General features: G+C 39.8%; 1 protein-coding gene across 1 annotated transcript; it reads right to left on the reverse strand.

Annotated features, from left to right (window-relative positions):
• Positions 1-1,274: 1,274 nt before the first annotated feature.
• On the reverse strand, positions 1,275-24,333 carry cunh20orf194 (chromosome unknown C20orf194 homolog). The gene is made up of 37 exons (XM_035673528.1): positions 24,157-24,333; positions 23,355-23,434; positions 23,046-23,171; positions 22,833-22,957; positions 22,307-22,403; positions 22,084-22,190; positions 21,907-21,984; positions 21,548-21,649; positions 21,207-21,262; positions 20,967-21,102; positions 20,472-20,553; positions 20,154-20,190; positions 19,958-20,042; positions 19,794-19,870; positions 19,642-19,686; positions 19,436-19,481; positions 19,233-19,344; positions 18,905-18,975; positions 18,594-18,641; positions 18,370-18,460; positions 18,046-18,149; positions 17,750-17,893; positions 17,519-17,604; positions 16,863-16,964; positions 16,252-16,369; positions 16,034-16,122; positions 15,725-15,859; positions 15,263-15,388; positions 12,830-12,867; positions 10,416-10,551; positions 9,983-10,069; positions 9,157-9,263; positions 8,784-8,858; positions 7,767-7,954; positions 7,560-7,625; positions 6,832-6,925; positions 1,275-6,558 (listed from the first exon to the last, which is right to left on the reverse strand). The coding sequence occupies exons 1-37, from the start codon at positions 24,210-24,212 to the stop codon at positions 6,452-6,454; spliced, it is 3,459 nt and encodes a 1,152-aa protein (XP_035529421.1). The 5' UTR covers positions 24,213-24,333; the 3' UTR covers positions 1,275-6,451.
• Between the last annotated feature and the right edge of the window lie 234 nt (positions 24,334-24,567).

A 24,567-nucleotide genomic window follows, 5' to 3' on the forward strand; every position in this document is an offset into this window, starting at 1 on the left:
ACATACTAAATCCAAGCAGGGTTCAAACCCTGCTGTTGTATGGTATCAGGACACAGCAGTCCTTCATGAAGGTTATAATGTTTGGATTTGGAGGATTTTCCCTCGTTTTTATAATAATAATATCTTCTACAATATCTCAGTACAGTTGAGTCAACGCTTCTCTAAAACAATTCCAACAAAAACTTTATATTATAAACTTCATATAGGTATGTCTTATTGCAGGACTGTTGTATTAGACTACATTACTTTTAGCTAGGCAACTGAGTGTATGTCATGGTTAACAACATGAATTGGAGCTCATTGTCACATGCAGCCGGAAACCAGGGGACAGTTAAAGTTAGGGTCAAGGCTGGTGACCCATTCCTTTCCACCAACCGAAACATGCACCGTATCACCTTATTAGCCTCAGTTTAAAAGAAAAAGAAAGTCCCTCACAATCCCACTGAGTTAAAGTGAACAAAGCCAGCACTGTACAGTGCACTATTGTTGCAGTGACCTGGGCCCACTCAGCAGGCTTTGGCAGACGCCAGTGAGAGTGATGAGTGTTTACATGTGGCTGTCATAATAGGCCACAAATAGCCTCAGCTCACAGCTTCAGTAAAAATACAACAATAGTGGGGCGTGGAGGAGAAAAAAGGGCGGTTAATGGTGGAAGCGACATGGTAAGAGTGTGTTTTAAAGTCTGCTAAGTGTATCTGGGCGGGGGGGGGGGGTCTTTGCCTTGAGGCGCTGGGGGAGAAACTGGCGGCGCGGTGGTGGCAGGAGAGATGCGAGGAAAACGCTGATGTCAGAGGTTAGCCATGTGGAGGACTGTATCTGCCTGCAAACAATACAAGGACACACACACACCACACACTCCATCTTCCTTTCTTTCAAACCACCCCCCCCCCACACACACACACAGCATGTGGAAATGGAGGGCTAAAACTGTTATGTGGGGCAGGATTCCTCACATTCTCTCAGCACCGTTTCAGCTGCCATTTCTAACGAAGTGTGTTAAAAGCTGAACCACAAAAGACACACACACACTCCGCAGACAGTTGCTGTTTAGTCTAGCTCTCCCAATCCCAGCAACAGAGAGCTCACTGCCTCAGTTGGTGCTGATACAGGGTTTGGATGCACAGGGTGAGTCCATGTTGTTTCACCAAGTGACAAATCCACCACTATGCTAAACTGGCTGCTTGTGTGGCTGCTGACATCTGAGAGCAAAACAGTTATCACACGGTCAAAGAGCACAATGTAAAATCAAATTTAAAGAGATAAAAGAACAGAGATTGATCAACCATATAAATATTTAATGGATTACGTGGTGCAATAAAAACAACAATTAGATTATAAAAGCATCAGTCACAGGAAAAAAACAGAAGTTACAGTAGTTTTTGTGCAAATGCAATTCAGTTTTGCTCACACACTGTGAACACCCTCGAAACTCAATGTGGAGGTCAGTTTGGCACTTTTGAAGTTAGTTGGTTTTTTCATGTCGTCTCCCCTCACAATAGAGACAGTAAGTTACTTACATAAGGTTTTTTTCCTTTCACTTTGGACGGCTTGTAGATAGGGGAGAAGAAATGAGCCCTTTGCTGTTTTTTTTTCTTCGAGATCTAATTCTGCCATCATGACATCAAAAACCTCTCAGCTTGAATCGTTAGTGTTCCCTATCTTTTTTCTTTCTTTTTTTGTACACGGCTGTGTGGCCAGCCGGTATGTGGCTACAGACAGAAAATATTAACCACAATTTCACCCCCATCTTCGTCTATAACACTTGGGTTTGATAGGACAAATGTGTAATCTCAGGTATGGAAATAATAAGTAAACCTGAGCAAATTCCTCTCGCTGTCTGTGAGGACTGAGGGGTGAAGAGCCTGTAATTCCCTTTTAACCTCCATAGGACAGAACAGCCCAAACAATTAGTATCAACAGTCCGCTGAGGCCTGAGAAATATTTGGACAGTTAGAAATTTCCAAGCCACCTTTCTCCAATAAGCACAAAAATACCATAGAAATATCCACCTCTTCAAGAAGTGCATACATTCCACACTATTGGCCCTTTTCAACATTGGAGCCAATTCTCAAAATTAAAAAAAGAACAAAAAGCGGTTTAATTTTGCAGTATAAGAAGATCACAGTTCCCCACGTTATATAAAACCAATTAACACCAAACTTCGTTTTTGTCCTATAACTTCAGCTACAAAACGGCTAGCCTCCACATACAGGATGAAGACACCAGGGTGCTCAGTCTGCCAGAGAGCTGTGTAGCAGTCACACGGAGAGGTTTGTGGAGGGCTCTTTGGGCCCCCAATGTGCAATATGTAGGGGTCACCAAACTTTAGTCACAAACTCAATCTGCATTTTTTTTTTTTTGGTCCATACTCTGATACAAAACTTCAGTGTTTTGTATCCCAACTAGGGCTGGGCATAAAAAAAATAAATACATATAAACTTTTGTATTTCTGATAGTTGATTTTAAAAGAACACGGACAAAGACGCAGCTTTGTTTCTCGTGTATGTACATCTAGAAATCAACTGAATTTGATCTGTTACTCCTGTAATAAACCAAACTAAGCCACCGAGAAATGTACCACTGTGAACATAAACAGATTTGAAGTATCAGACCTGTGGTACCCAGCCCGTATTCCAACATCTTTTTGGTTAGTTTGCAAGAATACCTGAATCGTCCTGAGCCCTCCAGGGGCCGTCCCCTGTGTGACCTCGCCTACTTTACCCTCTGGCTTAGTAAAAACACATTGCTTTAAAGAATGACTCCATGGATTCCTTTCACCAACACTGTTGAAGGACGGATCCTCGCCTGACAACACCTCCTCCCCCTGTGACAGGGAGAGGGATGGAGCTCTGACTGCAGCTTTAATCTCTGCTTTTCTTAGCCGTAGCCAAGGCACTGCTGGATCAGAGAAACCTGACATCTCACAACCGATCAGTTTCTCTTCAAGTTTTTTTTTTTTTCCTACAAAAAAAATTGCATCTGCTTTTGCTTTTTGTAGCTTGTGCGAGAAGAGACGTTTTGCTTGCATCTACAGTGCTCAATTCACTGTCGTACAAAAATACTATTTCGATTCGAGGTAATTCAAATTCTTAGCCGATATGTAAAATAAATGTGATTATTTTCTCTTTGTTGTACCAGTTTGGTGAAAGGCAAATTTTGTCAGAATATATGTGGTATCATATTCACATAACATCTCAACACATGCAAAATAGTGTAGACGTACTTGGTGGTAGTAGTCGTGTATGTGTGTGTATACGCGTTAGTGGTAATTTGATTTAAATATCACAAACATCTTACATAACCCTCAACTCTTTAAGGACGACTTTTGATCTCTTGGCCAATTATGGTTTCACTTTCTCTGCTCTTTGACATGTGTAGCAGGTTTCAGTGTTGTGGCACCTTCAGTCTCCCATACATCAGCTTCAGACTATTTCACTGTCACTCAAGGTAACTCTCTGCAGTATTACATAACTACAGAACGACAGCAACTGTTGCTCAAAACAGACAGCTCTGAGAGTGCATCTCTGAAACACTGAACAGAGCATCCAGCTTAAACAAGTTTTTCATTTAGTCAACAAAGGATTTATGGTACATATTATCCTGTCCCACTTTTTAAAGAAAAGCACTGTAATCGCTTTGCATTTCATTTGTAAGCAGAGGTAATGCTTTTTTTTTTTTCCAAATGGCATCTCATTTTGAAACAAAACCATTCACTTGTTGTTCCTACACAGACCCTTTATGGTCTTACTACAAGCACTCAAAGCCAGAATCCAGCAGACCACAGAAGACAAGCTGTGAGAGACTGAGAATTTAGCAGCTTCAATTGTTTGCTCAGCTCTGTCCTTAAAGAGCTATTTGAGGGTACTGTAAGTAGAATATATAAAAACACAAGGTACAATTGCACTTCCTTTATAGAGTCAAGGACTGTAAGGGAGGAGTTAATGGAATGAGTAACTTGGGGTGAGCTGCTCCTCACCATGTGAATCCCTCTTTTACTGGCTGGAACATGCCAGGGTAATACGTTAGAGGCATACTTCATTGCTATGTTATGTGCTAGTCTATGTTTTGTATCATCACTCTAAAAGACAGTGGCACATCTAGCATAAGATGGTATGGCTTGTTCAGATCAAAGCGGACTCTACTGAGTGGACGGATGGGGCCAGCAGTGTCAGGTTGAGTTCAGCCTCAGAATGATTCGAATCTGCAGATACTCACGGGTCATCTGGGGAAAAATTACTTGCTAACAATGTTATCACTCTCTGTTTGCCTGCCAGCTGAACACAGTTATTGATTCCTTTAGTTTGACTGGCTGTTGACAGCGCTGACAGACAGACATGTAAAACATGGCATAGCCAGTGTTGTGAATGGCAACCCAAAATACACTGAGGTCACCACTGATCTAAAAATATCTTAGATTTGAATCTAACAACACTGAATTAATGTTCACCACACTAGCAGGAATTTCCCCCCTCTGCTAAAGAATTAGATTATAGTCTTAAAATGGTCTCTTAGCAGTAACACCCCTCCTCTCTTATCTGACATGGTAGAAACACCCATTATTGTGTGCAGGCGCTTTTTTGGTAGAGTGTACAAAGGGTAATGCAATATGTCGTACCTTGAGAATAGCAGCAGTATGTGCACACTTCCATGTGCATTTAAATGTTCCTTTGTCAGTATCAATTCACTCAAGACATAGCTAGCGCCTTTTAGCTCAAAGACTGTTAATTAGTCTGCATGGTACACTGCTGACCCCATACTCAATGAAAGCCATTCAATCTCCAGAGATTGTAGCAGGGCTCCTACACATTTTCAATTTATAAATTCCACTTATTTACCAAGCTTTTACTTTGAAATGCTTGTTTGGTTAAATTTATATTTGTGTCTTATACTACTCAAATATGCAGCAGCACAAACGACAACAGAAATGGTCATTTTCACAGAAATTACTGAGAGCTTATCAAACACATTTTCTTCCAAGTTATATCATTTCAAGACCTGTGTAGGAACCCGGACAACAGGAAGACATGCATAGAACATTAGTGTGACACGCCAACGCAGAGCTAACAGTAGCATAACTACTCATTTAAACAGGACAGAGTCTGATCCTCTGCAACATCACACCACTGATACAAAGCCTTAGACCTTTCACTAAAGGCTCTACTCGTGTTTACCCAAACCTAACCAAACAGAAAACTGAATCACGGTTTTCCCAGATTATCATGTTCCCCTTGTCCTACCCAAAAGATTTATAAAACAAACAAACAAACAAAAACAAAACATGGAATGTTCACACTTATAACAATTGCAACAACAAATGAACATTTAGACCAAAATGGTGAAATGAGTGATCCACACCTGACTGCAGTGAGGCTTAACTTAGCTTTCTCTGTCTACCTGGTTTCTCACTGTTAACTAGCAGCATTAAACAGAATACAGTGCTTTAAGAAATATTTCTATTTTCTGATGGACTGGGGTTACATATTAGTGATTCAATGTGTTTCCTCATGGCCTCAGATGTGTTATAACTACAACATTTTGCTGCAGGGACTGAAGTCTGCTTTATTGCACTTTCATTAGATTCACTTTAGGAGTCTTAAAATAAAGCACTGGGATGGCGTTTAGCTATGTGATTAATGGCATCATTCATCAGTTGTCTGCAGCCAACAGGCTGTCCAATGTTTACAGCTCTATGGCCAAGCACTCCCTCTGCTGCAGCGTGGCACGCAGACAAGATAACAGGTGGGCCACGGATTGGGTGACAACAGAGGAGGAGCGATTCTTGAGAAACCCCACCAGGGAGCCCACCAGAATCACACGGCTATCCATGCCTGTCCAGAAATAGAGGCATTAATTTGCCAACTGTGATAAACAGAAACGCACAAGCCGTAGGAGTGTGCGGTTGGAAATTCCCTTCAATTGTGAAAGTCTGATAGCTTGCAGGCTTAGTGGTGTAATCACATTGGTTTAAAGATGGACTCTTGGGTTGCGTTATGTTTCACATTTGTCTGCAGTTGTGGGCAACTCTCATCTCCTGATAAACATCTCTTAGTTTGAATTAACACAAGTGACCAAATCAATTTGCCACTTTCATTTAATAAATATGACACCTAACTCACCAAAGTGCTAACTGTACAGTTAGTGGTGTTGCAGTGGGAAGGAAGGCAAACAGCCATGCCATGACATAACCGGCTTCTGATGGGTGATGTCACTGTTTAAAAAGCTCACCTGCACTAAACCCTTATGTGCCACCAAATTAGGAAACAAAGTGACATAGTACGTAGTTAATGAATGGACAGCTGCAGTTTCTGCAGATGCATGTGGTGTGAACAAACATTGACCATTCTAGTGGAGTGTTCAGTACATAACCCCTGTGCCCACCCTGTCCCTCCCAAAGTGGTTCCCTTAGAGTTAAAAAGACAGATGGAGGCAGTGAACATACAGACAGATTCTATCAGGGATCAAACAGGTCAGGCTGTCCCTGCAGCTCCAGCTGACGGTTGAATAGCTCGATCTCTTTGTTGGCCTCGTTGATGTACTCTTTAATAAACTCTTCCATGTCTGCGGTAACAGCAATGTAAGGGAAACAGCAGCACGATCGCCACACACAACAATACAGATGCGAGCAGATTTGCATGAATCATGAGCCATGCTTTCTTGGGGTCAAAAAATGACTAAACTGACTCAGATCTAATGTATGTACACTAAGTACTTTTTTGTTAAACAACTGAAATATGACTCCAGTATGTCTCAGATACAGTATTCCAAGCCTAAGTAACAACTTAGATGTAGCTGATGTTCTATAACAGACAATAACCACTGTGAAGAGGATACTGGGATGGAGGTTCCTTTTTTCTCCAAAGATGTCAACGTATTGGTAACCGTTGTAGAAGTATCCTGATGGTAACGGGTCCAAGTGCCTGGAGACCTAAACAAAAACACATAATATCAAGTTCAGTCAAGGTTACTGACTGAAAAGGCTCACATCAATAACAGCCCAAGCGCTCTTAGAAGATAAGGAATATCTCCAAAACAACAAACAAACAAACACCAGCCAAGCACCAAGAGAGCAAATGGTGGTGAGGCTTGTATCTCACTCAAACGATTTCATATCTTTTGCTCTCGCAGTGGCATTTATTGACATAAACCTAAAGTAGCCTGTGGAGTTTCTTGTAAAGAAACAGGTTTGTTTACATTCATTGTTTGTCACAATACATATATCCATGTATCCCAGAGGTCTAACAAATGTGTGGGATGCATTTAATTCATTTGCAGAGCAAAGGAAATATTTTGAAAACTGCATTATTTACTTTCATGTTTACACCAACTAGAAATCTTCCTTTTCTCCATCTTTTGCTGGCACACTGAAGTTTCTTACAGCCACCAAACATGAAACCATCAGCAGGGATCGTATGCATGTTAGTAATTCAATATAGGCCCAAACAAAGCAGCTGCTAGCTCCGAAAAACTCCACAGAGTAGCTTTAATGCAGTTCTATCCACACAAAATTTCGCCACTGGCAAAATGATATTATATATAATTAGAGATGTAAACACACTCACATGTATGCGCTTGATCTCTTGTGATGAAAGGGTATTTTTAGTCTTCTTAGGCTTCTTTGTCTGCCTCTGTAGACCCCAAACAGAAACAACAGCCTTGTGGTTACACAACAGTTAAATTCCTTATACAGTCCGTTACTGTATCATGATAGATCTATACATGAGTCTCAGTGTGAACGGTCATCAAAAACTGAATATTTAAATGTCTACCTGCTTTGCACACAGTCTGAGCCAGTCTTTCAGTCCATCCTCAGTGAGACCAACTCCATCAAAGATCAGGAAGCAGGATGTGTTGGTCCCTTTGGTACCCGGGGTCAGAGGGTCAGCGCTCTGGTGTGGGACAATGCTCAGGCTCCCGCTCACTGTGTTGTAGCTCACCTCCATCAGTTGGTCTGAGTCTGGAGGTTCCAGAGATGAAAGAGTTGACATACAAGTGGCACATACAGTTCACACCTTGTGTAACACCTGCTACAGCGGCTTCATATGGTAACAGCATGGTGTTGGTGGGGTGTTAATGTTTTAACATCCATACAACCTCTCTGCTCCCAAAATGGCTCACAGCACTCACGTGTGGTAAAAAACAAGATAAAGCATGTCCTAACTCATTGGAAAATGTATTGAAAGTGCAACAGCTAAATACAAAAATTTAAAGTAAAATGACCAAATATAAAGTGATGTAAATGATACACTACCCTAAAGACAGTGACTGAGATACACACTTGAGGCTAAAGGAATGTGAGTATTAGAATAATGATCATACAGTACAGTCTCCACACTCGTTCCACACTACTGTATCTTCCCAACTCTCTACAAATATCTGCACACTCTCTGCACATCTCCTCACAGGCACCTGCACTCTCTCCTCATGCAACAGCTCTACACAGGTCTTCAAATGAAAAAGAGTGAGAAAACTATGTGGAGAAAACCAAACCAGTGGACTATGAGCTGAATTCTAAACACCAGACACCAGAGCAACAACCGAGCAATATTCCTACCGTCAGGAGCTTCTTGCCTGCCTTGAGCGCAACCTTTTCTCAAATAATTCCCAAAACTGGGAAATGCAAATACAGGTCAAGCATTTACCGGGGAAAGAAGTCACATTTGTTTAGTAATGCTTAGCAAAAGCAAGTTCTCTAGAATCGAAAATCTGATCTGAAAATGTCCAAAGTTAGCAAAAGCGGAAATGCATTTGATAAGACAAAAATAAAATGAAAATATCAGTCCTACCAGAAAATCGGACTTTCCCCCAAATATTGTACATATTTCCTCGGAAGGGGCTTGTCTTTAGTGATGACTTTAATGCTACGGAAAAATGATGAGAGGTCAAGCAGTTACTATAGTGAAACAAACTGTAAATTTTAACAATATTAATTTACATTTTCTTGAAAAGCAAAGTTGATGGCAGGGTGTCATGCATCCTTTGAAAATACAGATTACTTTACAGCCACCGCAGACAGTTACTTTGAGACCTCAGTTGTCTCCATATTTGGAGGGAAAGGCAGCTTATGTAATCATCCTCAAACCCTGCCAGCTCATATCTGGAGCTTCTGTCACGTGTAAGAGTCAAAAAAAAAGGGGGGAGAATTCCTTTCCATCTCACCTTTACAGCGGGTGACAAATAGAGGCCTCTCTAGGGGGCGGTTGAAAGCCACGCGCTGCTGGGTGAGGACCAGAGACCCAGAACCAGAGAAGAAGCGCCCTTTGCACCTGGAACACAGAACACGTGCACATTACACAAATGGTGAGAAAGTTAAGTCTAGAGCAAGCCAAATGTTTGTGCTACATTTTGTCTTTGGCTGGAAAGTTGTTTACTCTACCAGCTGCCCACAGGAAAGAAGCCAGTGTATGTTGTTTGCTAGTAGCACTGTGGAAGTGGATGATAAATCTGTAAATGTAGCGGTTGAAAACGATTCCTGTCTTGGTCAAGAAGTTAAGGACACGCAAGAAGCATCTTAAACACACAGTATATACACACAAAATAAAGGCTGACGATGAGTAAATCAGAGGGGGCAGACTCTGGCCAGATATTGTATAGTGTATGATCTGACGGGGGGATTTAGCAGAGGTTCATATTAGGCTGACCACTGTGGCATGAAGGCTGACTGGACCAGGTCCAAAGGGAAGGAGACCCCCTCTGTGTACATGGCAACTGCATGGCCAACAGCTTGTTACTGTGCTGCCAGGGGGCAGCTGGTGATAGAACACAAGATACCCTGGGGAGCTTTACAGCAATCAGCAGCCGATGCCCCCAATACTGCAGCCGAGTGGCAATTAAACTGCAGGGAAGGAGGCGAGAGAGAACAGAGGAACGCAGAGAAAGGAATCAACGCCAATCTGTTGCTCAGTGGCCCAAAGGTTGAGTGTGGACGCAGGAGGACACACGGGGGTCACAACTAGTACAGTGGAACATAGAACGAGGGTCTTACCATCCAGGGTAGAGGACATAACGTGCTCTCAGCATCTGTGGCTCACTGAAGCTACCATCAGAAAATATCAGATTCACATCTTCATTCCTAATTAATAAAACACACACAAAAGACAACACTGAATGAATATGTAATACTTGTACAATTACCGGTATGTGTAAAAACCAATGCAAATATCACAACTACTACTAGATACTACTACTATACATAATGGGCTTTTAATTACAATACTGAAATATTCTTTAAGTACAGAATGCATTGGGAAATGTTCATGACACATAACTGTGCCAACCAAGCAGTGCTCTGACCTAAAAGATTCAAACATAGACCCAGGAAGCAGGATGAAATGTAGCCTAGAGTGAATATTTTAGTCAAAGATAAAAGAAGTTAAATGACTGTTTCCGGCATTGATCACAATTCTGTGGGTGCCTACCTGGTGACAGCTCCTCTCTCTGCCAGTATGAAGGCTGCGGTGGGGTTGGCAGAGCGTACCAACTGCTGAACATGCTGCATGAGAGGGTGCTTCTGCTCTGCTGTCAGCCCGGTGAACACCACTGTACTCACAATACCTGACATAAAACCAGGCACAGAAAGGGAATGTAAATTCCAGGAGAAACTGTCTCACTTTCCTGAAAATACAAAACCACATCTGCGTAGCCACTTATCATAGGTTCGATTTACCGGCATTACTACTTCTGTGTTCTACCTGCAGGCTTAATTTTTAGGGAAACTGATATTTTGATTCCTTCAAAGCGAATAGGAAGATATAAAAGACACCATAAGTAATTATGTGACAGATAAAACTGTGGTGGTTGCCCCTTGCTTATTCCATCTCAGCTCCCCCCAGCCAGACTTCTTCCACGCTGCCCAAATTGGGATTTTTCTGGTTCTAGTAACAAAGATGGCAAGGATGATGGCAGTAATCCCAAATCAAATCTTCAATATGTCACTTCAGAATACAAGATGGAATGTGAACTGTGTGCTGTCAAATATGAAGTGATGGTTGAGGCAATGGCATGCTGAACCTATCGAGGGTTGGCCCTTTAGGCTTTATCTGAATCCTCTGACATCACTAAAAGGATGATGTTTTGACCACCATCACGGTGAGATCTGTATGGTGAACTCAACCTCCAAATGCAATATGGAATGTGTGATATTTTTAAAGCCTGTACTCATCTACTTAAAAAAAAAAAATAACTGGTGTTGATCCAGCACTCTCTCATTATTACAGACCAACCTCTAAATGCCCTTTGTCTCAAAAATCATTGAATAAGCTGCTGCTAAACAACTACTAGAAATAGTGAAAAACTAATAACATTCTTGATCTATTATAATGAGGTTTTTGCCAGCAACATAGTACTGAAACTGCTCTTTTGAATATTCTTATGAATGCAGATTCATATTACTATATTGCTAGACAGACTAAAGCACTGGGTCGGCATAGATGGACCTGCCCTCAGATGGTTTTCCTCATATCTCACAGAGGTGTTTCAGGGTGACTTTTGATGATTATGTCTTCGGCATATCTTGTTAAGGATGTATATTCCCCCTTTCATGGTCATCTTATTTGTCGCCTACCATTGTTATGCAGATGACACCCAGCTTTATGTATCATTTAATTCTGACAACCTTAAAAATGTGGATACACATTGCCTTAATTATTGGTCATTGACCCAGACCAAGATTCAAAGAGTATTAATCCTCACCTCAGGCATCTAACAGGGAATATAAAACCATCTACAAGAAAACTTGATCAAAATCTGAATTTTGACCATCACATTACGGAATTGGTTGAGTCTTGTTTATTGCAGCTAGAAATATTGCCAAAATCAGTTTAGTACTGCCTAAGAATGCCGTAAGGCAAATCCATGCTTTTATCTCTTCCTGCCTGGATTACTATAACTCCTTATTTTCCTGTTTAAGCAAATCTGTATCAACTGGTTCAAAATGTGGCAGCGAAGCTTTTGACAAATACTAAATGAAGGGAGCACATTGCATCTATTTTGGCACACTTACACTGGCTTCCTGTACGCTTCTGAATTCAGTAGGCCCCAATACTCTGCACCAAGATTACTCAGATCTGCCGACTAACTGCTCTTAAATGTCCCACAGTCTAAGCTTAAAACAGCTCAGCTAATTCTGTACCACATATTAAAAAGCTGTTAAAAACCTGCTGGCGTTTTTATAAGTTTGCAATACCTATTGGACTTAATTGTCTTTTAATTTAATTTAGTTTGTTACACTACTTCTATTGTTGAATACCTGACATTATTTCAATTTTAGTTTACTTGCCGTTTGATGCTGTGTACTACAAGTAAATATATGTAACAAAGACTGAATGACCTTCCCTAAAATAAATGCAACAGCTGATCGGCTCTTCTGATCTGCGTTTATATAGATCGCCGTTCAAACTAATTGAAGCGAGTATCAGCCAATAACAATTGGTGACCCATCAATCGGAGCACCCTTATTATTATTATTATTATTATTATTATTATTATTATTATTATATTATTATACATATTAATATATTACTTTCATTGGATGTTTGTGTTGGATCTAGCTATTTTGATACTCTACTAGTTAGAATATTATTCATATTTTTGTCATACATGCAAAATGTCTCCTCTGACTTCTCTCATCCTTGTTTGGCACAAATCATACATTTCTTGACCTTTAATGGTTGTAGAGCCAGTCTGACATTTGGTTGTACGGCTTCCAAAAAAGCATCACACTTCAAATCAATATCAGTGAATATAATATGATGTTTCCTTGGTATTCTATGACTATGACACAAGTTTATCCTTAGTGTATTTTGTTGCTGGGAGAGCAACAGACAGGACCTACCTTGGCTGCACTGCTCCAACAGCTTAGGGAAAGCAAACCTAAAGTGAAAAGAGACAGAACAACTTAAACTTAAAATAAAAAGTCAAATTGTACAGTATACTTGAGTACAGTAATCAGTCAAATGCAAATTTAGTTTGACTGAGGTAATCACTGCTGCATTATGGATAGATTATGTTGAAAATAGGGGTGACACAAGTACAGGAGCTGTGCGTTAATTTTTATTTATTTGGCAGTACTTTTTATTTTAACCCGTGTCTTATTCCACAATATCATCACTATCAATAACTCTATTTAAGACTGGGTGCTTGCCAAAATTGTGCAGCAATAAACAAGCTTACTCCATGTTACGGCCCTTGGCTAGCAATCCAGTTAAGAATCGTGAGGCTTTTTTCATAGGATGACATCATGACTCTGACTGGCAACTGACCAATGTAAAAGCTTTCTGTAATCTCATTTAATCTTAACATAATTTATCCTGAGTTTTCAAATCAATCAGTGTTATACACCACTTTCTGAATAACAGTTCTGAGCCAAGTCCCCCTCCAGCCACCACAGAGCCTCCCCTGCAGCTCTTAGGGAGCCTGCAGGCTGGAGCATCAGCAATTTGGAAGGCATTTATCTTTCCTGTCCTGATGTAATGAACTGTCTACATTCATCACAAAGAATGGATCATGACTGAGTGATGAGCTTCACTGAAGAGGGTGTATTGGTCGCACATGTGGACTTGGGGGATTAGAAGGCTATGCTGAGGGGGTTGACAGGCAGGTCAGGCCTAAGCTAGGCTAACTACACCCAATTAGCGCCATAGTGGGGGTATACAGACCTCCACACAATCTATGGCAACAGACAGTGATAGGGGGCTTGTTGAAGCTGCTACAAATGAAAAAGTCGGTGCTAACCACATTGCTAACTAAACCTCTTCTTACACATTTTTCCACTGCTGAGCCAAGTGGGGCTTGTCAGAGTTTGAGTGGAGGGTCATCCCAGGAGTTTATAGCACATTTTATTAAAGCTCAGCTCGACAGACAATCATCTTGTCTACAGGACTATGGGTTTTTATAGTAGTTATCCTAATCCTGCATATGTGCTAGTATAATATAAGTATAGTATTCAGTATTTATGTATGATGTTACTGTGCAGAATCTAATTATTATACTTCAGCTAGTTACCAAATTATTTGTTATAACACTTTTGAATTTGATTTCTGATGAAGAAAGACAGCAGTAGACGTTTCCAAGCATGTTGTCAAAAGTAGAAGCTCTTGGCTGACTTCATCTGTTGTATCACTGGCCAGCTATTAACTGGAGTGGTATGTCATATTGTGCGGAGCAGCTCAGTCAATCTACGACAGTGTGAAGCTCTGTAAGCTACATCTAAAGCCTGTAACAAAAGGAGAGTGAGATTAAATGTAGAACTGATCCTCTCCGTAAAAGGAACCCTGCCTTGACCTCGTCCTGGAAACCTCCAGTACTTCAACAATTTATCAACGTCGTCTGTCATCATCTGATCTGTCCATATGTTACTTGAAAACATAACAGCATGAAACCCTTGATTAAAATTTTAGATTCAGTCACTGGTGGGTTTTAACTTATTTAACCTCTTTAACTTCGTAAGATAGGCTAAAACATGACAGCTAGCTGTATTTGACTGCAAATGAAATCTGTGAGCAGCTAACTGTACTAGGAACAAATGGAAGTTATTATTTGTGAAACTGTATGTTTCTGCAACATACTGAGCATACAGACAGACAGCCGAACAGTGGATTGTGCTGCAGGAGTGAGTAGTTTTTTGTTGTGAAATTGGGTCACCAACTCCATTCTAACTGCTGTGAATCCTGTTTGACTGCGACTGCCGTCCTGCAACAAACTGTGTTTCTAGCCTACAGGTTGTACTACTTACTACTTATTGGATTCATTTTTGGTTAAATACTCTTTAAGATGCTGTTAATACAAACTTCAAAATAAAAGCCCTCCAGAAACTGGGAATCTGATGAATACATTAGCAAAAAGCCGGAGGCGTTGCTTGAGGGCATTTGCTGTGAAGCAGCTGCAGGATTGTGACATAACTGTATACTGAAGTTGTGAGTTTGCTATGTTTGCAAATGAGTCACTAAATGGGTTGTGTTTTGATCAGAATAAGAGTCATCTTTTATAAGTTAGGTAATTTAGTATATTGTTGTTATCTTATGCTAAAGTTCCAAATATGTAAGTTTTAAGTGATTTCACTTGAACTTTTTTCCAGTCTGCTAGGAAATACAATGGGTCTACTTAGACATTGTGGACTTTTGTTAAATGGCAACGATGAAACCGGAGTAGATTGATGTCAATGGACGTGAATTCATCTGATATACATTTGTTTGTGGCAGTCAAAAGTTATTTTGTTGCAGCCAAGCAGCCAAGTTGAAAGCTAATCTACCTGAGAAATACATTTTACCTGTGCTCCACACAGGAGGTGAGGGGGTCCACACAAGCAGTTACAGCGCCGATGGTGAAACACGCTTGGACAACTGGGTCAGGGTGGAAAAGCACAGCCTGGACCACATCCAGAACATCTGTGTATCTGTACAAGTTGGAACATTTACAAATTTAAAAATCATCACACAGACCACTAAATTAATTCAGTCTTTTCTTTTACTAATTTCTGAAAATAGAACTAATGTCTGTTATTGTTAGGTTTGAATACTATAAAATAATAAAATATAATAAAGACTTGTTTTATGTACTAAGATGTAATTATTAGTATTCATGACACTTCACATCACATCAGATAACATTATTTTAATATTAAATTTTTTTTTGTTGTATTTTTGGATAGAAATGCTTCCATTTTTCTCAGTTCTGCTCTACTGGATGAGTCAGTCAAAGCTGAATCAGGCTGATCAGCGGGCTTTCTTACCCAGGTGAGAGCACCAACAGACGGGGTTTGCCTCCCGGGCCTCTCTGGCTCTCCAGGAAGCTGGACAAATACTGCTGCAGGTGAGAGGCTGAGAAGCTTTCACAGCTGTCAGGGCCAGGCTGGTACACCACCCACCTACGGATGAAGTAATAGTCAAATTGTATTATTCTTGTTTGTGTTGTTCTTCTCATTAGCATTATTATTATGACATAACCACAGCAGAAGTAAGATTAAAAATAATAACAAAAAGTTTAACAAAAAGCAAAAAGCAAACCAAAAAAAAAGCCTGTTAGATGAAATCTGTCTCACCTTCCATGTTCCTTGTTCAGCCGGACCAGGAAGTTGCAGAGTCTCTCCTTATGGCTTCCCGGCAATCCAGTGATGATGGTAATGACAACCTTTTCACACACCAGATTTGAATAGTGTCAGCTAATCTCAGGGTGACATTTGTCTACATTATCTATATTCTTATCTACATTTATCAAATGAGGAAGATGTACTGCAAAGCTTAGTCAGTATATGCTCACCTTATCTCCCTGACTGTTGACTGGATTCCTCAGCTCTGCGGAGGGGAAGAGCACCCCCAGGTGGTCATTCAGTATTGGCTCCTGACCAATACTACTCAAAGCAAAGTGCTGGAGAAACCTGGCATAGACCAGAATACAGCACTCAGTTAGCAGAAAGTGGGTCACAACTCACTGTCAATATTTTACAACTAAGACTTTAAATTACCTTCCACCAGTCACATCTTTAATTCTCATTACTTGTATTTGCTCCAGTTTTTGCAGTAGACATTTATATAAAAGCACAAAATCTGTTTTTATCTCTGCTGGAACAGATCATTTAAAAATGAGCAGTCCTCTTTGTTTTAGCTATGAAGAGGGGAAAGAAAATGTGTGTGCACTGTTTATTTTGGCCACATAATGTAACTACATTATCTTATACACTTTCTGTCAGCAGAAAAGACCTTCCAAGAGTGGATGGTCACCAATGATGAATACACTGTACCAAGAATTATAGGCTTAAAAGCTATTTTGGGAACACATACTCCTGATTAAGCAATACCTAGCATTGAGTTTTATTACTTGTTCGTTCCAACTGTGAGGAACTCTACTGGGTGACTTGAGTGGGTACTAACATGTCCTGCTCTGGCAGCTGGGAGTATGAAGTCTTCAGGCTGCCTCTGCGTTTGGCCACTGGTGGCTCCTGACTGTCGTGCAGCTTCTGCAGTCTGGTGTGCCTGAGAGAAAAAAAGTCAGACGTAACCTTAATTACCTACCTTACATAACATCTAAAATACTGACTCACTACTATGGCAACAAAAGAAATTCATAACCTGTAGTTTTTTACACACACTGAGATGTAGTGAGCAAAGATGGATGATCTAACTAAAACTAACTGACATAACTATTGTTGACATAACAGAAACTAAATCAGTTCTGACTTTTCAAATGTTCAATTATTTGTTAGAGTAGAGTACATCAAAAAACTTACATTGGCTATCAAACACTGCATAAGAATTCAAAATTATTATTATCATTATAGTTTATCGGCCAGGATAATATCACGCATCCCTATGAATAATGTATCAGACAGCTTGTAGGACTATCAAAATCTTGTGACATGATGAGAAAGGGGCTTGGTAAAACAAATTAAGATGTATTCAATTTTCAAGTGTCTGTGATATTTCAAGGGCAAAGAAAATTTAACGTACCATACTTCAAGGGCTGTGCAATAGAATCTAGCATACAGACGGCTTATCTTGAGTTGTAAAAGGAAATGAAGTTATCTTACATGTTTTTCTGGTTCCAGGTCAGGTGCTTTTGGTCCACCAATTGCAAAGAGAGTCCAGACTCAGAGTTTTGCCACACTGACAAAACCTAACACCAAGAGAGAAAAGGTTCATGTATGTAACTGGAGCTGTATCTTTAATGAGCATGAAATGAAAAAGAAGGCTAAAACCTTTTTTTGTTTTACAGTAATGGATCATGGATGGATCAATGGATCCCTGGCTACAGGTCTTACCTTGGAATAGAAGGCCCTGTGGCTCTTAGACCTGGGCTGAAGAGCAAAGACCAGACACTGGTCAGAGCTGTGGAGAGGGAATGGTAGGTGGGGGAGCAGGCTGCTCTCATACTCCACAAAGAGAGACGCCACAGCACTGGAGTCCTGGTGATAAGAGGACACACAAATCATACACAAGTTGGTACCAGAGATTCAACTGCAATTCAACATATATTGATATTATATGTCGACCAAGTCTTTATTAATAATGTTCTCAAAATGTCATGTCATATCACACGGTACAGCTGTAATATTACCGGATCATAGAACTTGATGTTGCTGATGTGATCCTTGGACAGGGTAATGCTTCCATGTTGAGAATGGATAAACAGAAGTCCCTCGGAGAAGAAGACGATTTTCCCTAAGATTAACATTTGAAGAAATGTTACAATGATGTAGAATCACAACTATTTGTCACATAAAGTCAGAATGTGTGAAACAATCTTGTGATGTTGACTTTGGTAATTGATTCCAGGTTAGTTAGAAATCAAAGAATCAATGATTAGTTACACTCTTTGTTAATTAATGTATATGAGTATCAGCCACATGGTGGAAATGTTAATATTGATGAAGAGTGTCACCTTCTTCAGGTGTGGAGAGCTGGCTGGAGGAGAACACATATGCAGCATCTGCTACAGTCAGAGCAGTTCCCAGACAAGTGCCTTCCTCTTTCTGTTCGAGACACATACCATAAGTGATGAGGTCACATGCTCATACATACATAAACAGGTATTTATTTATTTTATGTTTATTTAGCAGGGACGATGCACTATACCATATATATGCATAAAACTTCTGAATTTACCTTAGCAAGATGTTGGGCTTGCTCAGATTGCTTGAAATCAGATTCCATCTAAAAAACACATAAAAAAATAAATAATTAAATTAAAAACAATTTTGGTATTAATTAAACTAAGGACATGGTCACACAAAATTAACATTGGCAAATATTCGAATTATTGAGACAACTGAAACAATTTTTTTCTGGATAAAGAATAGCAATGTTTGTTTTGGTAAACTTTAAATGTAGAAAAATCTAGATTAGGTAACTCTGTCTTCATCCAAATATTCTGTTTGTCACATTAATCTGGAATGGATTTTGAGCCCCACACATACCAGCCAGCATGCATAGCGAGGCACAGTTGTTGTCAGGATGGTGTAGCAGCTGTCTGAGGATACAGTGCCATCTGCAGGAGAGGAAACAGACTTTTTTTTTAAAGAATCATAAACAACTAATCATGAAAGCTGAATCACAAATATCTTCGTCTTAAGGCAGAAAATAGTCTATTTTTAGACGAGTGCTCTGTTGTGACTGAAATTACTTTTGCCTTTTTCTGTTAACGGTGACCTGTGGATTTGACCTGCTTATTATGTAAATCAGATTTCCTTTGTAGAATCAATAAGCAATCCATTCTAATTAGGATTAATCTAATCAATATTGTACCTTTCTGTTGAATGTTGATGCTGGACTCCAAGAAGGATTCAGAGAAGACAACAGACCCCAGGTCCCCCCCATCACACTGCAGGTCTGGGATGTCATGGACAGTCATGGAAGCCTAAGAAAAAAGTAGTATTAGTCTTTAATCCTTTTAGAGGCAAAATTGTGTACACAAGTCATTACATTGTTATCCTTTTGCTCTAACGTACTGTTTTCACAACGTAACGGCTTTCTTCATCACTCAGAGGGATGATCCTGGAAATACAAAAAACAGACTTTAAGTCTAAGATCACATATTTACAAAAAGGTTTTTAAGAAAGCATCAATTGATTGTGAATTTTTTTTTAAAACACAATGAAAATTTCATGGAGCATAAATGCTTGCAAAAGACTAATGAGGACTAGTTAACACGTACCTTCCTTGCTTATTCACTGCTTGAATAGTGAACTCACATTTGGACCTGAGGAGAGAAAACAAAGACTCAAAGTGACAAACAATACACTTAATTTCATGCTTTCAAAGTCTCATACAGTGTACAACAGTGTTAAAAATAAAATGAATCTTTACCTGAGAGAACTGCGGTACTGACTTAAATTCATGGAGTCCAAAGCCACTAGAAAGGTGTTCTCTGCTACATCCTTAGCCTACAATAACAAACATTTCTTTATGAGCAGCTGTAGATGCTACAGTAAATGCTGAAAATTAAATTAAAGGTGCTCTTTTTTTCTTACCTTGGTAGCGCTGGTGGTATGGGAGTAGCATTTTATTCCTGAAAGGACTGCTTGAACAGCAGCTGAGTACATTTGTGACAGAACTCTGAAAAAAATAAGAAGTAATTAATTGAGACATTCCTTAACATTAAACAATGCCCAACCAATACCTTACAGGGAAAATATTAATTATGAGATCCAAAACTAAATTACTTACAAGACTTCGGTTTTCTCTTGCTCTGTGTTTTGATTTCCTGTGGGTGAAAAAGTGTAAACCAATATATTTCATACCGATAAAAATATGTGCTTCTAATATTACCTAACCCCAGGCCAGATAATCCCTTTCTGGGCCCTGCATTCACCTCCACACAAAGCAACATTTCACTAGCATTTCTGAGGGTATGATAGTACTGCTTTAACCCCTAGGTTAATCAACTATGCTCTGCAGCAGGGTTAGCCATAAAATGTGATGCTAAAGACAACAAGGTACAGCAGATCAATATTAAAAAAGAAAAGTCATACAGCAAAACCTCACCAAGGTATGGAGTGTGGGTGGTCCCAAAGAAATAGGTTCGAGAGCAGGCAAGAGGTCCTTTAGGAGCCACGCACTGCAGAATCTGATGGACAAAAAACGGGTTTCTTTTGAGCAATCAATGTTCTCACTTCACAAATGACACAAATGAAAGTGGTGCAAAATGACCTAAATCTCATATTTACAGGAGACATAGGATCAGCAATCACATATTTCCTGGCACGAGATGTTCAAGATGATTTGTCAAAACACTGTTCTGCACAACAATGACCACTGATTGTACCGAGTTTACTTCAGCAGGTGGTGCTGCAGGCCAGTTTCCTCTTTAACTTGAAAAATGTGATTAATGAAAGATGAAGTGTCATTTGAAATGCTGGAGAGCTTTCACAGTGGCATGTCCTCTACTAACCACTTCGGCAGGTATCCAGCCATTAAAAGGGATCCTATAGTAATGTTAGTAGTTTAATATCATACTGTTTTGTATTTCAGACTTCTCACCATGTGTCTGGCTGTAGAACCTCGAGGCCCTGTGTTGCGGACCTGATGACTCTCTGAGGGAAAGTTGAACGAATAACTCTCCAAATCCTCTAAGGAGGAATGCTTCCCAAACAACACAAAGGGCTGCTGACTTTTGCTGAAACAAAGAAACATTTGATTAAACAATAGTATCTTTAGTTCTACAAAGACTACAGATGACAAAAGATTCAGTATTTAGACATTGTTGAATATAGAGAATACCTTTTATCTGTGATGTTGCTTGAGATCAATCCATGAGAGTAGTAACAACGGAATGCCTGTGGATTGATGACAATACAATTTAGGACGGCACAAGTTCACTTAACAATGATCAGACCATCTGAAAATACTTATTTAAACTACATAACGTTTACAACAAATGCACATGTAGTCATTTAAGCAGACAATGACTTGATCTCCTTCTAGTTTCTATACCTTTAGCCTGTATAATGCTGAATTATAATGATTACTTACTATATCACAATATGATTCTGTTGAAAGACTGTGAATTATTGACCAGAGATTGTTCTATTGTTTGTATGAATATGTGGCAATAAATGTACCTCTCCTGCTTGTGCTTCAGATAGCTCCAAGATGGAGAGATGGCTCTCCAGGTCCATGCTGGAGAAAAAGCCACTCCACTGCTTCTCAAAGTTAACCAAGTCCTAAAATACGACAAACAACAAAATTACAATACAGATCATACCGAATGGACATGTTCACACTTTCTAAATATGACTTTTGATCAGCCAAAAAATAGACATGTCAGGACAAAGTTACATAATTACCTTTAAACAATTAATGTTTAATTATTGAGCTGGAATCTAGAATGTATTTTCTGTACATTGACATTTTAGAAGACGGTCCAGATGTCTCAGGTTGATTAAATGCAACAGAATCTTTAAAGTTAGAACAGTGTTACCTCTGTGAGGACATTATCCAGGGACACTGGGTCGAGTCTGTTGTAAACCTGCCACAGCTTCTCACTCATGTCCATTAGCTGGAAAAGCAGGTATAAATGAAACAGGAATTCTAGGATCCAAGAACAATGTAATGCTACAAATGCTGTTGTCACACGTTTGAGCTTAACGAAAGCTACCTTGTATTTCATGGTAAAAAAGCTTCCTCCACCGATGCCTTCCAGGGCAAACGCTTGAATTAGGGGCCACTTTTCCACCATAAACATATCAAACCTCTGGATGTGACCTAGAAGTAACAGAAGAGCAAGCGATGTAATGCCATGTTTGCGTGTGAACACTTCACTATCTCTTTAACACATTTGTTGTGACTGAATGTGGAGATTAACATGTGATAAAATGTACCCTGGGAGCTGTAAGGTACTCCGATACGATAGCAGTCCTGCACCATTGTGACAAAACTGGAGATTTTGAACTCCTCTGCTGCTTCCTCATCTTCATACTGGGTGTGGAGGTGGGAAAATTACAAGGTTAGACAACATAGAAAACCACGTAATTTCAGGAATAACAAGCACAAATGAAAACACAGCTACAAAGGATCATATTTATAATTTTCAGCAATGAGAGGTCTGGCAAACATTACTTTGACATGAGTTTTTGAAGCAATGTGAGACAACTAACAGCTCTCAAGATGCCCAGCCACCTGTGCACAACTTACAGGTACACAGACAAAAACACACACTACAACACACTGGGTCGTTGATGAAAAGGAATGTGCGGCTTTCACAGTGTAGATAAGGTGTTACAGTTAAGATCACTTGTCCAATAGCAACCTGCAATGGTTAAAAATGTCTAAATACTCTTGATAAGATTAAGGAACTGTAATTAACAGGAATGATAAGCCTGTAATGGAGGAAGAGGGCCTTTTAACCTCTGCCTCCGTCATGCAGTAGAGATGCAGGTTCCTCCAGTGAGACACGTAGGGCAACAGGTAACTGTAGTTCATGGGGTTGCAGTACAGATGAACACACTCTGACTTGATCAGCAGGATTACATCTGGAAAGAAAAAGACTGTGTCAGAGTGGATAAAAAATAAAGCAGGCACAAAAAAAAAAATGGGATTACAGTGGAAAACACAACTCACCATCGAGCATTTCTTCAGGAAATTCATCAAGGACATTATCCAGATTCAGCGCGTTCCTTCCATACAGTCCATAGAAGAGGTATTTCGCCAGTTCAGTGCACCCCTCATTATATCTGCTGTCAATTCCTAAAATACACACAAAATGGCATTAATATTCTGATTTTGAACAACCACAACAACTGATTGAGTCGCCATCTGTTCTGAAAACCAACCCTCCTCTCGCCTTTTGCCAGCCAGTTGGCAGTGCAGTTAGCCAGGCCATATAAACACATAAAGGTTAAAGATAATAAACACTGCAACTTAACATACCAAGAGAGCACAGGATGCCATCAGGAGAGGCAGTGCCACCCTCACACAGCAGAGACTGGACCTGACGCAGGCGACAGCAGCTGGAAAATGTAATAAAAAATATACAGGCATAGTTTGTGTTAGTTATTAATGTTAATAAAGAGATAAAGGAAAACCACATCTCAACGTTTGATAACCAGCCTTGTTCAGGACAACTGGGCTAAGTTGGACCTTTTATTTAGATTTTTTATGGTAAAAGTTTCTGGGGAAATTCACCAGTGAGTGAATCTATTAGAAACACACTTTAAAAAACATGAGAAAAGTATGAAAGCTAAGATTATGATCCCATATAAAACACTCAACAGCTTATGACTGCCACAGATTTCAGTCTTTCTCTTACAATTCTATAATTACAACATATCTGTAAATTTGTGAGCACGTTTATAAATACTTAAGGATGCATTCGCTGTATAATTAGTTTTATTATTTTTGTTTGCTGTCTTGTTTTTGGGAATGCAGTAGCTAAATACAATATTATGCATTAACGTTACGTCGTTAACGTTAGCTTTAGGCTTTGGCAACAACAGAAATACTTGCGGGGGATTTCTTAGAATTGGTGTTATAAGCTAAACTAAGTTAATATGTTGCTTAACCAGCTAAATAAGCATCGGCAGCGTAACCTATCGCCGTTTGGATTAACGTTTATTAACGATAACTGGAGTCAGACCGTCGACGAATAACGGACAGTGGCCAACGTTAGCCATATTAGCTCGACCGCTTAACTGAAGCGTTTTCTGTAAACACAAGTCGATATTAACGTTACCTGACAGCTGGGTTGATTCCCGACAATTTTCCGTTAACTCTCCTTATGCCGGCCATTGCAATTGGTCTCACGGTTCACACAATTTCTGCTTTAAACCGAACAACGTTACGTATTTCAAGGCCGAATAACTACATCTTCTCCATCACCCTGGAGAATGTCTACACAAGATAGCATAGCAACGGAGCGAACCATTTCATATTCAGGGGGGTTTCCGGAATAGCCTTATGATGTTTTGTGGAAATAGTGACAGTATAACGCACTAATTATTCTTATTCTTATTATTTATTAATAGATATACCACTATTTCTTGTACTGGCCGAATTAAGCGATTAACAAAAAGGAATTTATCCTAATTTGCCAGACGGTTTCCCCCATTTTACGCTGTAGTACTCCCTTGTTTGGGGCCGTTTT

The sequence above is a fragment of the Morone saxatilis genome, unplaced genomic scaffold (genome assembly GCF_004916995.1).
Source record: "Morone saxatilis isolate NCDOM2014 unplaced genomic scaffold, NCSU_SB_2.0 Contig3, whole genome shotgun sequence".
Taxonomy (NCBI): Eukaryota; Metazoa; Chordata; class Actinopteri; family Moronidae; genus Morone; species Morone saxatilis.

What these genes read in the sequence shown, in the direction of transcription:
- cunh20orf194 (XM_035673528.1), bottom strand. Translation starts at nt 24,212, where the DNA reads ATGGCCGGCATAAGGAGAGTTAACGGAAAATTGTCGGGAATCAACCCA. An exon ending in AGTACCTTACAGCTCCCAGG is followed by an intron (nt 22,191 to 22,306) that starts GTACATTTTATC and finishes TGTTACTTCTAG; the next exon opens with GTCACATCCAGAGGTTTGAT. An exon ending in ACCTCCTGTGTGGAGCACAG is followed by an intron (nt 12,868 to 15,262) that starts GTAAAATGTATT and finishes TTTTCACTTTAG; the next exon opens with GTTTGCTTTCCCTAAGCTGT.